Raw genomic sequence first — 17,635 nt, 5'->3', positions numbered from 1 at the left:
AATAATACTTCAATTGGGATGTTACTATGATGCTCTCAAGTAAATGATCATTAACGATGTGCAAATAGATTAGGTTGTATATTCTTTTACACAACATTTTAGTATACAATTCAAAATCATTTACACATTGGTCAACTCATGATGGCTAATAAGGGGAATAAACATGCACTTGAAGAAAAAAGGTTTGAGATTTAAGTTCAAAGTGTAAAAATAACTTTAATCAATTCTATAGGAATCATGAATGATAATTTTTTTAGATAAGTTGAAACTCTTGGTATATATGAAAATGGATTAAGAACAAAATAAGATTCCTTATGAACTTGTACAAAAAATGTATGTCAACTTATATCTCAATCATTAAATTTAAAAACATAAAGTCCAACCCAAATGAACCAACAATAAATAAATAAATAAAATAGTATAAAAAATTGCCATTGAAATGTAATCTCACTAGATAAAAACTTTTTTGGATTGTGATTTTAAAATAATAAATTAAATTTAGCTACAAACCTAAGTTAATAAGCTTTTTTATAATAATAAAAAACTGACCCATAAAGATCCCACCTTGCCATCTACCGTTTACCAGAACTGATCAAACACATCATAACGTGTCCAGTGGGTTTCACTCATGCACTGCTTTAATATTTTTATATAATTTTAAAACTTATCTAGACACCTAATGCATATGAGCACGTGGAAGGTCCACATTACAATAAAGCTGCAATAGTCAAATGGGTTGGAAGTGGGTCGCTACCATGAATAGTCAATTAGGGTATCAACTTGTTTTCTATCAAGAAATCAGATTTTGGCTTGTTCTGTTATGGAGATTTTCATCCCACTGAAATCTTCAGTTATAAAATTTAAACTCCTGCTGATGTCTGTGGGGATAGTATACTTATGAAAAGGATTATTCTACTTCTACTCATCCAAACCATTGTAGTAACTATGAGAAAACATTACCTAATTTTATTAAAAAATGAATTGATTTTGTATTATTCTCAAGCATTTGGACTTTTGGAGTGGATTGATATAGGTGAGAATCACTTAAAACGACATCATCTGGAGAAGTTCTACCCACTCCATCTAACAGTACAAACGAAATTATATTTTATGAAAAGTAATTAGAGCTTCACATTTCAATGATAATGCAAATACAGGAAAAATAAAACATTACGTTAGCAAAACATAATGTGAAAAGGATAATATTATACAAATTTCAACTGAAAGCCACAAGCAGAGAGATCAAATATGTAGTCAGAGACTTTATGGGGTAGTTAAAAATTGACCCTACAATTTCTCCTATTTTTAAGGAATGAGAAATGCTGAGGACCTTAAAAATCAATAAATCAATACACATTACAATAGAAAAATGAATGTTTCGTTATGATTGGTGTAGGGTGAAAATGACTCTTTTAAACTTTATAGAAGGGGAACCTGGGTCAGTCACCAAACTTGATTGATATAGCTTAAAGAAATTCAACCAACATACAATTAACACCAATGTGTTTTATATATAACACACCATAAGAGAATAGAATGAATATGGTACCACGGCCTTGGACAGATGATGATGAAAATGAAGACTACCGTGAAATCAAATCTGATTCTGAGAATCGTGGCTTTAGGACTTTCACTTATCTCATTGGTTCTAATGGCAGTCAGTAGCACCAATTATAAATCCTCACTCAGCCTTGAGGATTACAGCACAAGCTTTGATTACCATTTCAATCAATACAAGCCATTCAGGTTAATTTATATAATCATTTGATATTTATAAGGCATGATTTTTTCACATGTTTATAAACTTAGATCTATGAATCAATGATGGTTTTCATTTTAAATCATTCTGGTTCTTTTGTTGAATGCAGTTTGAAAAATCAATTGAAAAATAACAATCATAATGAAAACTCTATCAATCAATTTCTTTACAATATATTTAGTGATGCTAAAAAAAATTTATCAATAGATGAACTAAATGAAACAATACAGCGTGTTGAAGGTTTTGTCTAATGTGTCAACAAGTTAAGTGGGTCTAAAATCAGGAAGAACTTTAGGATCGAGCATTTGGGTTGAACTAGTATTCATATGAGTGATCTAATGCTCCATCTCTATAAGTATCACGTAGATATGTAATAAATGCTAAGTGTAGCATTCATTCTCATAAGAGATGGGTTTGTATCAATCACAGGCCATTAAACATAGATCATAGCAGATTTCTAGAATCCATTAAATGTAATGTGATATACTTCACTAAGACTATGTTTCCTAAATTAAAAGTGTTAAATAGACAAAATTGACCTTTTTATCCAAGCTTAATTTCTTCCTTAGTATGTGATGTTTAAGATTGGTTACTTCTAGATTAGATTATGTGTTAATTTTTAGCATCTAGAATTAAGATCATACTCCATGATCTATCATGTGAAACTGATAGAATAAGAATGCACAGTATAGGATAAGATCTAAAACATCCATGCTAAAAAATTACGCACAATCTAACCTAAAAATATATCACACCACATGAATTAACAAATTTGATTTGACTTAAGAGTTATACATAAATTTTAATAATATTGTCATTCATACGTCTATTTTTTAAATTTATTGCTTTTTAACTGAACTATGTAAGAGCCAGGTTTTTAAGGGTTAAATGCTTTTTGCAATGCAGATACATAGTAATAGCTAATGAGTTAAGCTGTGTCTATCACACTGTAAGAATTATTCAAATTCTTGCTGGCCTGTCTGGAGGATATTGTTACTATCTAAGTTTTATCTTCGATCAGGTTTGTGTTTTATCACATAGTGATTTAAAAAGAGGTCTGCATTCAAGTTTTGTAGACTAATTATGAAATCAATGGTTTTGGGGTGTGATGAAACAGGTGATGACGTACATAATTTTATCCAGTGCCTCCTCGGGCATAGGCTCCATAGTCTTAACAAAGGAAATATTCACAGCAGGAGAGATATATGATAATAACGTGCAGAAGTTTATGATGTATGCATCAGCATCTGTGAGTATGCAGCTTATGGGGTTTGTGGTCATTGCAGCATGTGCAGTGATGTCAGCATACAGCCTTTCTTGTTATTTGTATACCACTATTTTGTGTAATATTGCTGACCAGGAAATCCGTGCTCACAATATTGATATTAAGTAGTGAGGAAGTGGCCAGCTTATATTTCTTTCTAACTTTTCAGGAAGATGTGAATTGATTCCAAATCATCTCTATACAGATGAACATTGAGGTCTAATCTACAGACGAAGGTTTTTCATATATTTTTAAAAAACTGTGTAATAGTGTTTGGAACTAATAATGTCATTATCATTTAATTAAATTATATATTGGGTCAATGATTAAACCTAACCCTAAAAATCAATGCTGAAACAATTAAATCAATGCAAACTCTGAAAGCGTGGGTTTTATTCTCAGTTGTAGTAGATGTATATAACCACTTCATATCTTTGATTCTTTAAGAAATAAAATACACAATGATTGGTGCCGAGTAGAAATTCTACCGTTTCCTTCTATTTTAGCACTCAATAATTTTCTGCATCTTTACCTTGGAGATTCATATTTTGATGTCAGGTTTCTCCACGAAATAAATCGATTGAATGTAATCGACTGAACAAAATTATTTAGTTTTATTTGACAATTAAAATTTTAATGCTAATTTTATTCTTTTTTATAGTTAAATTTTGTATTTTTAATAAAATATTTACTTTTAAGTATATACATATATATAAGAGAGATTCACCATTTAGAATGCTGATTATTAAGTGAGGGATGTCGATGGGCTTATTCCTATGCTATTATTTCTATGCTAATATATAATGTGCTCGTAGGTTTGGGCTTTGACTTTGTAATAAAGGGATGAGGTCCCCATTTTTTGCTTCAATAGTTCATAGCTCTAGATCAAAAGTGTTTCACTTTGAGGCAATTGGAACATCATGTTAGCATCACTAATCATGGCTATAAAGTTTACTAGGAACTTGAATTGTAATTTTTAATTTTAAATAAGCTAGCATTTGTGCATTTATGTATGTGCAACAATTAGTCAATATGAGTGCATTGTCTAATTGAATGCAAGCAAAAGAAGAGGTTTTTTGCTACTATGGAGAGGAAGAGGCAAATAAAGTGTTGAGTTGACATATTATTAAAGGTAAACAAAGATAAGAAATATTAGAAGTAAACAAAGATACTCCTCCAACAAGTGCCAACCTAAACTAGTCTATGTAATGCAATCAACTTAATTTGAATTTGCACTCCATATAATGAATGAGTGTGTATCACAAAAGAACATTATAGATGAGATTAAATACGAGAAGAATCATGTAGTAGTATTAACAAAAATGATTCTGTAAATAATCGGTAATGTAGCAGATGGTAAATATACAAAATATGAATGTATAATGATTATTCCAATAGTCCCTACAATCTTTATGGTTAGTGTTGTGGTTTCACAACACATGCCCCATTTTCAACTTCATAAATGGGAACCCATTTTCTTTTGTTTTTCATCCACCTCACATTGTACTTTTGTATCCTCTCAGTAAGTCAAATGACAATCAGTTTTGACTAATCTCAACATGTTAGAGGCTTCATGGGTTAGCATGTTAGGTCTACTTTTCCTTTTAACTCTTTTGATCTTTCAATCTTGGGGTTTTTTCTTCTTTTCTACTAAGTCCTCAAGTATTTTGGACTTGTTGGGGTTATTGATTCCCTCGCAAACCGACACCCCTAACAACTAGAATCGCTTTCATGCCTTACTTCTATCTACTTATTTTTGCGGTTAAGTTTGTGGTATTGTCAAACTTGTCAAAGGCTAATACCTCTAACATTTTAAAAAAAAATTTTGTCTACATTATATAAGTCCTTTATGTAAAACTTGTAGAGTGTTAGAATGTTTCAGTGATAGCAGAGGCTCCCACCTATGACTAACATTGAATGGTTTGATAATTCAAGGTTTTTTTTTGGATTCAACTCCATTGCAATGTTGGATATTTTAGCCTTCTCATATTTCACTATGTCCACCAACACTGACACCCCTATGGTTTCTAACCATTTAGGGGTGATGTCAACAAAATTTTCCTATTAAAGATGCATCACACTTTTATTTTCCTTATTTTTCCTAGCACTTCCTTTGATCTTTTTGCTTGGAGTCTTCTTGTTTAGGAGTTTTTGTTAGTTCCCAGATGGTTTTTCCCTTTACAGGATTTTCATGTTAAATAATTGTGTCAAAATGTATAAATGCTTACTGTATTGCATATTTATTTTAATTTAATTATCTAATGTGGCAACTCGGTATAACCTAGATGTTTACTCTGATACTTTGTATAGTAAGGAACAATAAGTTGTTAATGATCTATAAGTAAATATAGATTTTAAGTTGGTGAAAAGTATTTTTAAGACCTATAGGATAACTTGTAATAATTGATTCAATCTCTCCTCCCTCCATTCTCAACTATCTAACAATTGTTATTAGAGCTAAGTGGTTAAAGGAAGAATATTGAAGGGACTTAAGCTAAATATTTGAAGATGTATAAGAGAGATGTACCAAAGTTTAACAAGGAGAGTTTCTTTTCATGGAAAAGCAAGATGAGGCTTTATCTATCTAGGATTGGAGACAATGCACTATACTATCTAGACAACTAGTACACCGCTCCCATTGGTCTTATGGTAGTTGATGAGATGAACCAAAATAAAGAACACAAATGTCTTATGATTGAGATTATTTTTGCATTGAATGATGTTGATTTTGATGATGTCAAAGATTATGGTACTGCTAAAGAAATGTGGGATAAGTTTATAGTACTTATACATGGTGGAGATCATAATGTATTAAGAGCCAAAGCAGAAAGTCTTAGAGGCAAATATGATGAGATGAAGATGAAACATGGAGAAAATAGTGTTCTATATGTCAACCGAATCAAGGAAGTTGTGAGTGCTATCAAGGCTACTAGAGGTGTTATTGGTAATGAAGAAGTTGTAAGTAGAATTATTAGAACACTATTTCCTATTTATGCTATAAGAGTATATGTTATTCAAGTATTTAGAGCTATGATTGACGGTGATCTTATCCTTTATGGTTTAATTGGTTGTTTGACTACACTTGAATTAACTATGATAATAGTGTGCCTAAGATTGAGAATGCTTTCAAGTCATCACTAACCATCAGAAGTTCAAAGAAAGAAAATAACAATAAGGATGAGTGTGATTCAGATTTAGAAGAAGATATAGATGATATTGAAGCACTTCTTGCATGGAGGCTACCAAGAGGTAAAGGAAAATTCAAAGGTAAGTTTCCCCTAGTATGTTTTAAATGCAAAAAAATCAGTCATTTTGTTGCTAGATGTCCTAACAAGAACATGAGTGATAAAAATGATAAAAAGTAGCACAAATACAAAAAGAAAAAGGACTACAAGGACAAAGGGAAAAATTCATGCTACACTACTGAGGAAGAGCACATTGAGTCAAACACGAATGATGAGAAGGAAGAAAATGAAGTGGTAAATGTTATTGTTAAAGGAGATCCTAACGAGGAAAGGTATGAGGAACACAAATATATTATTTCTCATGTTAGTAAGAGTGAAACATGGATTAATGATAGTGGATGTTTAGGGTATGTGCAAGATCATGATCAACCAAATTATGTCCTTAAGTGGCAATAAAAAATTAGCAAATTAGGGTTATGTCAACTTGATGTGTAACTTTAAACATGTTATGGACTTTCAATAAAAAAAATTGTGAGAAAAGAATATGTAGGAAATTGCATTTATTTTTTTAACTACTAGGCCTTATATAAAGAAATAAAAAAATTGATTGGTCAAAATTTTGAATTTGAATGCAATGGTACAAAAATTTCAAGACAAAATAAGTAGGCGTATGTCTGACCACCTTAATCAAAATCAAATGATAATAGTTTTCAATAAGATTAGAGATGTAAGAAGTAGACTCATGCTTGGATTTGACACATATTTTTGGGTATTTTTATTCCAAATAAATAAATAATTATGAATTTTCTACTATAGTATTTTTATAATTAAAAACTCTTGTGTCTGACCACCTTAACTAATTCAGAACTTTACATAATTTAAGTTTTATTTTATTTTTCTTATAGTAGAAGAAGTATATAATGTGATGCATCTTTTCAATTTCAAAAATTTTGGGTGATCCCACAATAATGGGTTTCACTTTTTGACCAATTTTGACATTGAAATCAATATTTTTGCAACAAATGTCACGTTCAAGTGACTATATCTCCAAAACTATAAATAATTTCAAGATGACATAAACTAGTGATTTTGAATACTTTGTTCCTACTTTGTAACTATATTTTTTAATCTAAAAAAAAAAAAAAATTTATGTCAATTTTTTTTATCTCCTCCGAAATGTGGTACATAATAAAATTCAATATTTTAAAGAGTGATAGTTCATTTGACACACATAACTTTTTTTTTAGAAATAATAATGAAGTAATTCTTTCGGTGTTGGATTTGTAACATCAATATGCAGTGTCTGCATTTGGTTTGATTTATTTTTGTTGAATATTGTATAGTTTATGAAGTTTTGAAGTGACACGAATCATAATTCAGACATACGTTCCATTTGACACAGATAATTTGAAGTCAATTTATCATAAACCTAAATTTCTTTTTTGAATAGTAAGGTATCTCAATAAGCTAGTGCCTACATATTTTTCAAAAAAAAAATTGACCTAATTTATGAATTTTCCCGAGGTGTCGAAGTCGGTTGATGTTCAATCGGTAATGAACCTATAATGATTTAAACTCATATTTGAAAGTCTTAATGACTAAAATATGTATTAAAATTATAGTTGTTGGAAAGCTTGCTCTAAGCAGCATATTTTGACATTTTTTATTTTACAGTAGGAGATCATTCTCCTGCAATTATGGGAGTCAAAAGGGCAAAAAAAGTTTAAAATTATGAAAAATGGGTTGAAATTTTCTTAATTTTGGGTGTTCGCGTGAAAATATAGAGAATTTTCGCACGAACACATGTTCAGGCGAACATGCCCATTGCAATTTCACGATAGTCGAAAAATTAAGTGAGCATGTTCGTGCAAACATGTCTAAATTTTTCGTGTTCATGAGAACAATCGAAAAAACCAAAAAAAATCAAAAATGGGACCCGTATCTACATGCATGAAACATCATTCTATTCGCGAAACAAAAACCACCATGTCTCGCATTTCAATCATTGATTGCAAATTTCCATCATAGACGTCATTTTGTGCCATCAATCTCCATATTTGGCATCAACCTGATAGTGCATTGCAGGCTTGTCTTTGCCACAAATTTTGTCCACAGATAAATCAAAGGCAGGTGAGAGATTTCTCAATATTTGAAAATTAATGTTCTTCCTATCTTCATTCACACTTTCATCAATATTTCCTATCTTCGTTCACAATTTGATTAAAAAAATTGTATATCAAAATTATTTATTTCTTTCTTTCATTAATGAAGCTGTTTAACGGATGCATTGAAGTTAAATTAAAAATTAGTAACACATTCATGGTGTTAAGAAATGTATATTCTTATTGATTTTTTCATTTTTTAAAATATTGAATTTGTTAAAAAAAAATTGAACATCTAAATTATTTCTTTCTTTCTTTCGTTAGTGAAGTTGTTTAAATGATACATTGAAGTTAAATAGATTCAAACTAGATACTTTTAAAGTGTGGTTACATGTTAGTTTTACTTATCTCACTTTAATTATCTCGGCAATTACATTTAATTGAATTTTTTAATTTATAACTTGAATTAATGAAAAATATTTAATTTTATTTTCATATCAAATTCATTCAATAAAAATAAATGTGCCATAACTCTTTATGAATTCTCAATTTCTATAAAGAAATAATCTAAGGTTTTCATTTCCTTCTAGAACATAGATTAGATGATTTTGTGTTACTAATGGTCTCCTTGTAGAATGTGGCAATTGTGGGATGAAGACATGATCATAACTGTAAACTGCTAATGTTTGCTTTGCAGGACATTGTCGAAGGCCATTGTGTGTTTGTCAAAACCATGTGTGTGGATTTATTAGATTAAATAACACTTTGTTTGGTGCTTTAAATGAACTTTTTATTTTTTGCCTGGCGTGTTTACAGTGTTTAAATCCCTAAGAGTTGCATTGGACGTATCCTCTCCCCTCGCCATTCATGGATCTTGGGTGTAAGAGAAATCCATGTAACTTCTATAGGAGGCCTGCCTTGGACCAAGATACTCGATATTGGGTATGCCAGGGGATGGCCTCAAAGCGGTAATGGCCCAAAAGCCAGGTCAACGTTCCACCCGCTATATAAAACTCGATTATGGTGAAAGCCGTGTCTGTGGTATTGCTGAGTGATAGCTCTCCTCCAGTACCCTTGTGGTGCATCAAACCCCGGTTCTCGAGGCTGGGAGACCTTCTGAGGAAGTTTATCACTCACTTGTTGAACGGAATGCCCTTACTAAAAATCATGTTTTAGTGGCCAAAATCCTTTCTATCCACTGGCTCAAGGGGTCACCCATGTCCGTGAAGACATCCTACATTCTCGCGGTCCTTAGTAGAGACAACAGTCCCTTGGGAAGTCATGCCCCTTGGGAAGCGGATCTTGGTAGCCTCAAGAAGTGAGTGTGTTGTAAGGGGGAGCCTGTGGTGCCAAGGTCCTAAGTTGTCCGCTCTGGATAAGCGCAGCTGAACTTTGGTTCAAGTAGGAATTTAGTGGATACAGTCCTAAAGCCTAGGTTGTGGTGTGACTGTTCACTTTTAACAACAGCTATTCTTGTCTTAATGTGTCTTGCGTGTGTGTAAAACATAATCAAGATAAAAGCCAACATTCAAATTTACACCTTGGAAACTTGCAAAACCTTGTCAAAATATCAAACATTGTCAAAAGATCACAAACTTTGGTTCAATACATTCAAACCTTGGAAAACATGGCAACTTGTGCTCCTAAACGTGCTTGGCAAAACATAGATTTCACTCTTGCATAGTATCCACTTGCATTCTTCATAGTTTGAGCCTCATACTTGCATCATATAGACTTAATATAGCACCTTTTTAGTATCCCTCATATTCACATTGCAATCATTAGCATTTAAGCTTGCATCATTTGCATTTCACCTCAAAAATTATCACTTTGCATCTTCCATATTGCATCTTTGCATACCCAACCCTCATCTTGACTACTTTAACCATCATTTCAGATGTCCTACATATCATTTTGAGCATTCATTTCAAATTATCTCCTTGAATGTGTCTCTCCCTCACTGCTCTCTCCCTCTCCCACACACACACAAACACTATTTACTTGTGTCTCATTTTTATATTCATCCCTCCATCTCTGTCTACCCCTTTCACTTCTCTCATCACCTATCCCTTTTCTTCTCCACATAAACCTCTCCTCTATATCCATATTTCTTCTCCATCTCTCCCTTTATCCATCTCTATCCCTATATCTCCCTCTCTACCTTCTCTTAGTTATATATTTCATTCTCACTATCTTTGTTTATCTCTTCCTTTCATCTCCATATTCCTTTTCTTCTCAATCCCTTACTCTCTCTTTCTCTTCCCTTTGCATATTCTCTCTTTCTATCTCCTTTCCACCCCCCACCCTACCAAACCACATCTCTCTCTCTCTCTCTCTCTCTCTCTCTCTCTCTCTCTCTCTCTCTCTCTCTCAAATTATTATTTTTTCTTTATGTCAATTATAACATATCAAATAATTATATATTTAAATTAAAAAATGTGTTATTATGAATCATTTAATATTACGAGTTTAAGTTTGTTAGATGACATTTTTTATCTATATTATCTTTTAATTATCATTTGGAGTAGTGATCTATATATAACTATTGTAAATATTTACATTCATTATAATATAATTAATAAGTATACATTTTAATTGTAAATTATTTTTTCATTAAATTATTATAAACATAAGAATTAATGCAACCTATTTAATTGAATAAATTTATATTTAAGAATTTCAATTATTTTTGAAGCTTTTACAACATTGTTATATTACTAATATTTCAAATTTAAATCTCCTTTTGAGTGAATATCAACATAATAAGAAAATATTTATGTTTGAATAAGAAAAAATATATTATAAGACATGTTTTATTTTAGATGTTTTTTAAGAGTAATATATTTTATTTATTATTTTCAAGTAAAAATTAATAATAGATTAAATAGATTAGGTATAATTATATTAAATAGTAATAATGATACATATACATATTTACATAGATACCTTTTTTTTGGTTAAATATATATTAAATAATATATTTTAAAATAGAAGAAGATGAATAATGCATTTAAATGATAAACTTTTATTTTGTTAGAAATGTGAAAAGCTATTTTTATTGAAATAAAAAACAATGCAAATGACTATGCCAAAACAATTTCAGTCCTTTCGTGGAGCCTATCAATGCATTCACCAACAATGACACCAATTTGGGAAAGAGACCTAGTAGTTGCTCAGGCTAACTTCGGGTACATAGATCTCCTAAATCGTAAGTTGAATTATGTTAATTTTTTGATGTACCTCCATAGGTGACTCAAAAGCTTAAGGCTAAGGTTTTAGCATTTGGGCCTTTACGAATCTCTCTATAGAGGCACTAGTAAAGTTTGACCCATTTTTCAACAAAAACTCTGGAAAACATAGCTCTTAGAATTGCCTTAGTTTCAGCCCAGCTTCCCAACTGCTACCTATGTCAAGGTAGATTTGGCTTTGTCATTTTGATCTTATCTTTTTTTGTCATTTTCTATGTTACAATTCTTAAATATCAACTTATTTTCAAACTATTGAATTTCATCTTGAATTAAATGTGTTTAGATTAATTGTACGATCATAAATTCTTAATTTTCATTAATTTATTAAAAAATTATATAATTTAATAATTTAAATTAATTGTACCATGGATGAATTTAATAATACTCCACCTTAAAAAGTTCCAAGGAAATTCAAATAGTTGCAAACAATAAATATGGTGATTTTGTATCATTGTAAAACAAAACGCATACTTTCTAAGCCCATGGAGGTCCTCCAAAAGTTATAATTAAAAACCATTTGTTAAAAAAGATCAAAAACATTATTATTACAATAAACTTCCACGACAAACCACTTTAGAGTCGGTTCAAAAAAATTCGTTGGACGACTAAAAATTGAACTCTCATTAAAAAAAAGTATTTTATGATTGTAGACCTTTATAAAATTATTTTGAAAATGAAAAAAATTACTATTCTTAGTTAGGGTATGTAATATTTTGATTTGACAATTAAAAATCAGTAGAGAACATTCTGTTCTGGTTAAAATCATTTTCTATTTTTTAGGTAGTCTATTAACGTTGAGTTATTTACAAAAAAAATGAACCTACACATTGATCAGGAAAAATTACTAGCTGAGGCTTTTGAGTGCATTATTTCTCTCACTTCCATCACAATGCGAGGAAACTCATAATTTAAAATAGATACAACACAACTTAAATGTATTCCAAATCGATGAAGAGCAACTTTTGCTCCACCATTACCAGAAAATAGAGAAAGTACTCTGACACCATCAAGATATAATGCTTTCAAGACTGATAAATGATATGCAACTGTATCTGTTTGGAATGAATTACCCAAACAACACAAGCAGTCAGTCGGACAAGAAGTTCTACAAGTGTGATCTCTATCAAATTTTAATATAAGCTCTATCTCATGGAGCTCTAGAGGGACGAGGTCACCTGGCCCCATCCATACCAAATTCCACTCTTCACACTTTTGAAGTATATATTTCTGCGCATTATCTTGTAGTTTCCCTCGTGCATTCTGAATCATAACTCTCAATTGATCAATAAGGACAGTGCCACATCATCTTGAGTCTATGGAATTTTTTTTTGTCGTCTGATCCCATGAAGGCCAATACTTTTTTATTTGCAGAAGTGCTTCCTGAATAGTCATGGGGGGAGAGGTTCTGCTTGAAATCGCTCTTCTATTGGAAGGTTATGCACATACCCTCTTGCTCTTCTAGAAGTTGAAAAGAACATTGAGTCCACCAACTCTGGTTCAACACTATTAAATTGTTTGAATATTGTCTTGAAAATAGCCTTCGATGCAAAAGCATCATTCTCATAGTAGAAGAAAGGTGGCCCTTGCATGAACATATTGATTTCCTTTGAACACTGGCCAATAGGTTTCTCAGGAACTCCAAAACCAATTAGTTCCTTGGGACACAAATTAGGAATTGCATCACATACTTCAAACATTGCTTGCTTGTCTTGCATACCCTCTATGTATTTTTTATACTTCAACACTTTCATTATCTATGTTACAATTTCAAACTTACACAATTTCATTATCTATTTTACAATTCTTAAATATCAACTTTTTTTCAAACTATTGAATTTCATCTTGAATTAAATGTGTTTTTAATTGTATGATCATAAGTTCTTAATTATCAAATTTAGTTTATTAAAAAATTATATAATTTAATAATTTAAATTAATTTTACCATGGATGAATTTAATAATTTAAATTCATTTATCAACTTGTACACATATACATGTCTCAAGAATAAACATCTACAGATCTAATATATCTCTATGTATCTAAAATGCAAACTGTAAATCTCAAATAAATATACGTATGTAGCAAAATATAAAAATTCATATATATGTACATGTAATGGTATCTAACACTGAAATATAGAATAATCAAATAAATAGTGAAAGTACATGGATGTCATCAAGGAACTAAAATACACATGTGTACATGTAAACTGGACCTCCAATATATATGCATCAAAAAATATATAAATCTAATATACTACTAGAAGGACCCCTCAAGACGCATACGAATAGAATGACCCTCTAATCGAGTCTCCTGTACATCCTCTTGCTGAGGCGCATCAACCAAGCCCTGCAAATATATATACATATATACATACATGTGTTAGAGTTCTATCTTTAAAACATATATATACATACATGCATCATGTACATATACATTCAAATTGAATACAAATTTGCATATATATATATATATCTAGTTTTCAAAATATTTAAATAACTTTAAACAAACTATTTAAAACTCAAGTACCTGAGCACTACCAGGTGCCTCAATAGAATCATCTCTCTCATATATATGATGCCCTAAACCAACAATAGGTGTAACCATGTGCTCAGCGACCTGTGCCTACATGATTTATTACAAGTTAAAGATTAAATTAAATATCTACATATATATCTAAACTAAATTTTTCAATAAATGAACATATTTTTTAATTTCATATATATTTAAAATTAAAAATAAATTATATATGTACCTGGGTCTCCGAAGGTGGAGGATGATCAGCAGACTCCATCATATCATCTACTGATGCACCTGAGCTTGAAACTCCATGTCCAACTGCTAGTAAATCTGAGTGAAGTGGACTGTGTAACTGGCTGGGTACATCTGGTGTAGAATCAGTGCTACCAGGTCTGAATAACAGGTCCATGTATGATGAAAGACCCAAGGTCAAACTAGTATCAATCTCAGATAGGCCTCGCAACTGCTCACCAAAATCATCAAGGCCCTTAGCTGTGATATGGACATCTCCAACTCGTATGCTTGAGTCATCTGTAGAGTGTCGTGAGTCCTGTGTCGAATGCTGTGAGCTACGCACAGGTGTATCATTTGTCATTGGTGTGGAAGCCTATGTTTGTGGAACTATGTCGGGGCTCTGGTGCTGTCTAACAACATCCATCACCGCGTGTACTAGAATCCTCTATGTATCAAAAATATAGCTAATAAAGTGCAACATATCCTCCAAAAAATACAATGCCATATCCATATGTGTCTGCTGTCCTGAAAGATCACGAATATTGCTTGGCAGTGGTAGCCCAACAGCTCTATATGCATCATCAGAGGAGGCACCTGAAGTGCTACTAGATGCCTGTGAAGATGGTCGACCAAGTGGACGAGGATGTCGACTATGAAGATAATGACAAATAGAATCTGATGTGATACTAGCTATCATAGATGCAATGTGTCCAATAGTGTCAATTGCTTCCCTCTGGGAAGCAATGATGACTCTATCTGCAATAGGCGCATGTGTAGGAATCACAGGAGGCATCCTAGGTCCAACAAACTGTCTAAGATCTGCAGGTGGCAAACGATCTACACTACGGTACTAGTCACGATCTGCAATCTGACCATGCCCCTATCTGTAATAATCAGGAGTATCCAAGTAGTTGACATTAAGCCCTATACGGAACTCAGCGTACAATTGTTGTGCAAAATAAAGGGGTATTTGGTCCTTATTAGGATAATGACCATATGCAGCTAAAAATCGTGGATAGATCATGCTAGCAATAATAGGGTCTCTGCATCGTGTGACTCTGTAGCCTCTCACCCTACCCTGTGTCCCCTCATAAGTTGGAAATAGCTCTCTGGATGACGTTTTTGGGGGCTACCCTCTTGATGTCATCGAATGATGCATCTCCTGAAACCTCAGCCCTAAGCTCCCTAGATATGGAAGCTAATATGGCAGGAGTAAATGAATGGTGACCTCTAAACCTAGCTATCAAATCTTGTAAACTCCTACATATCGTAGTACATATGTCTCTATAAAGACCATCATCAAAGGTCAATATAGAGTGTTGCAGTCTAGCAACCTCATGCTTTGAAAATGTAAATAATGCATCGATATCGATGCATGGAGGTGGTGCAGCAAGACCTCCAGCAGGAGCTGTAGGTGTAGCCTGACCTGGAACATGAGCTGCATGATGAGCCCTACATTGAGGTACATGAGGAGCCCCACCAGAAGCTGTAGCACGAGCCCCACCATGAGCTGCATGAGGAGCCATATTGAGAACTGCATCAGGTGCTGCAATAGGAACCTCATCAACCTGTGTTGTAGTAGAAGCCGCAGTAGGAACTACATCAGGTGTTGCACCAGAAGCTGCATCAAGCATATCATGTGAAGCCATATCTATAAAAATGTATGAAGAGCTAAATTTCCTATTGTACATACTTTTTTATTTTTAACATTAAAAATTATACACATGTAATTAAACATACATCACACATCATGGACCTAGATAATCTGTAACACATCTAGACTTAGATTAATTTGCATATAAGTATAAGATAACTTTAAAGTTGAGAGTTTGGTTATGGTTAGAGTTAATTTGTTATTCTAAGATTTTATTATATTTTGGGGGGTATTATTAGAGAATTCAATTAAAGGGTACCTAATAAATTATTTATATTACTCTTAAATGATAATGTTTCGAGGTTTGAAATTCTTGATTGCTATTATTAGCAAAGTGAGTCACTAGACTCATAGGTGGCTCTCATCTGCTGGGAGGGTTACCCTATTCAAGACTGTGATTCAGGCTCTTCCTATTTACAGGTGTTTAGTGCAAACACCTCCCGTGGAGTTTTGAAAGATTTTGATGTTTTGTCATGACAATTCCTTTGGTCAGGCAATCTCCAATCCTCTAAATGGAACTTAGTCAACTGGAACACGGTTTGTTTGCCTAAGTTTGTTGGGGGTCTAGGCCTTAAATGTATGGCTCTCGGTGTCAAAGCTCTTGCTGCAAAGTTATATTGGAGATGGTGCAAGAATCAAGATCGAGATTGGGCCAATATTCTGACCCATAAGTATTTCTCAGGAGTGGAGGTCCAGGATATTCCTAGACTTGAACTTGATGGTAAGGGGTCCTTTATTTGGGACAACCTTAAAAGGGGTGCTCCTCTTATTAAGGATGGCCTTTTCTAGATCTGTAATAAGGGGTCAAGTGTGTTATTCTAGCAGGGCTCTTGGGATGGCCACCTTCCTATTCTCTCCAATTTTCCCCACCTTTTGCCTCTATTTCAAGTTTTTTCTTCTACAGGTTGGACCACAGTAGCTCACTTCAAGACTGTTCGAAGGTGTGGATTGATGGAGGTGGCTAGTTGGAAGGAACCACAGATTTGGCCCACAGGGGGCTCCTCAGAGATTCGGGCTGAACTGGCGCATCTTCCCTCTACTAGGTTTTGCAACTCTTCTAAAGACAAAGACATCTTGGCTTGGGGTCCTTGCCCAAAAGGTAAGTTCAGTGTGGCCCAGGGATATGCTCAACTAGATAGACAATGTAATGTAGTTCAGGTGGTTCCCTAGTGGAGGAAGGTCTAGAATAAATTTTCTTGGCCGAAATGTAAATTTTTTTCTATGGTTGGTTGTGCAAAATAAGTGTCCTACTTGGGATAATCTCCAGCGAAGAGGGTTTTAGGGACCCTCTTTATGTCCCCTATGTATGTTCGATGGGGAAGATGTTTCTCATGTTTTCTTCTTATGTCCTTTCTCTAGAGAGATCTGGCATAAGTGGTGGAGGCGTGGTGCCATAGCTGTATTAATGTCGAATCGCTTATTGAATTTTGGGACAGCCTTGGCAGACCCCCTACGAAAACTTAATTCCTTCAGGTGGCCTGGGCTATTGGAACTTCTTCCATTCTATGGAATCTTTGGTTGGAGCATAACCGTCAGATCTTCTGTAATTTGAGCTTGGGAGCCACTAAACTATGGCAGTTGATCCTAACTAGGCTTCAAGAGACTATCTCTGCTAAATGTGATATGTCAAAGCTGATGGATCCTAGTGATTCTCGTATTGTCAGGAATT

General features: G+C 33.0%; 1 protein-coding gene across 1 annotated transcript; it reads left to right on the top strand.

The window, feature by feature from the left end:
- Window positions 1-1,505: 1,505 nt before the first annotated feature.
- LOC149569461 (CASP-like protein 4D1) lies at window positions 1,506-3,333 on the top strand. Its single transcript, XM_089817754.1, has 3 exons — window positions 1,506-1,746; window positions 2,666-2,780; window positions 2,877-3,333. Exons 1-3 carry the CDS (start codon window positions 1,565-1,567, stop codon window positions 3,150-3,152), a joined length of 573 nt encoding a protein of 190 aa, XP_089673880.1. The 5' UTR covers window positions 1,506-1,564; the 3' UTR covers window positions 3,153-3,333.
- Window positions 3,334-17,635: the final 14,302 nt, after the last annotated feature.

This window comes from Cupressus sempervirens, chromosome 3, assembly GCF_028749045.1.
Source record: "Cupressus sempervirens isolate cs-2001-9-10 chromosome 3, ASM2874904v1, whole genome shotgun sequence".
NCBI lineage: Eukaryota > Viridiplantae > Streptophyta > Pinopsida > Cupressales > Cupressaceae > Cupressus > Cupressus sempervirens.
This window is presented reverse-complemented; position numbering and strand designations above follow the sequence as displayed.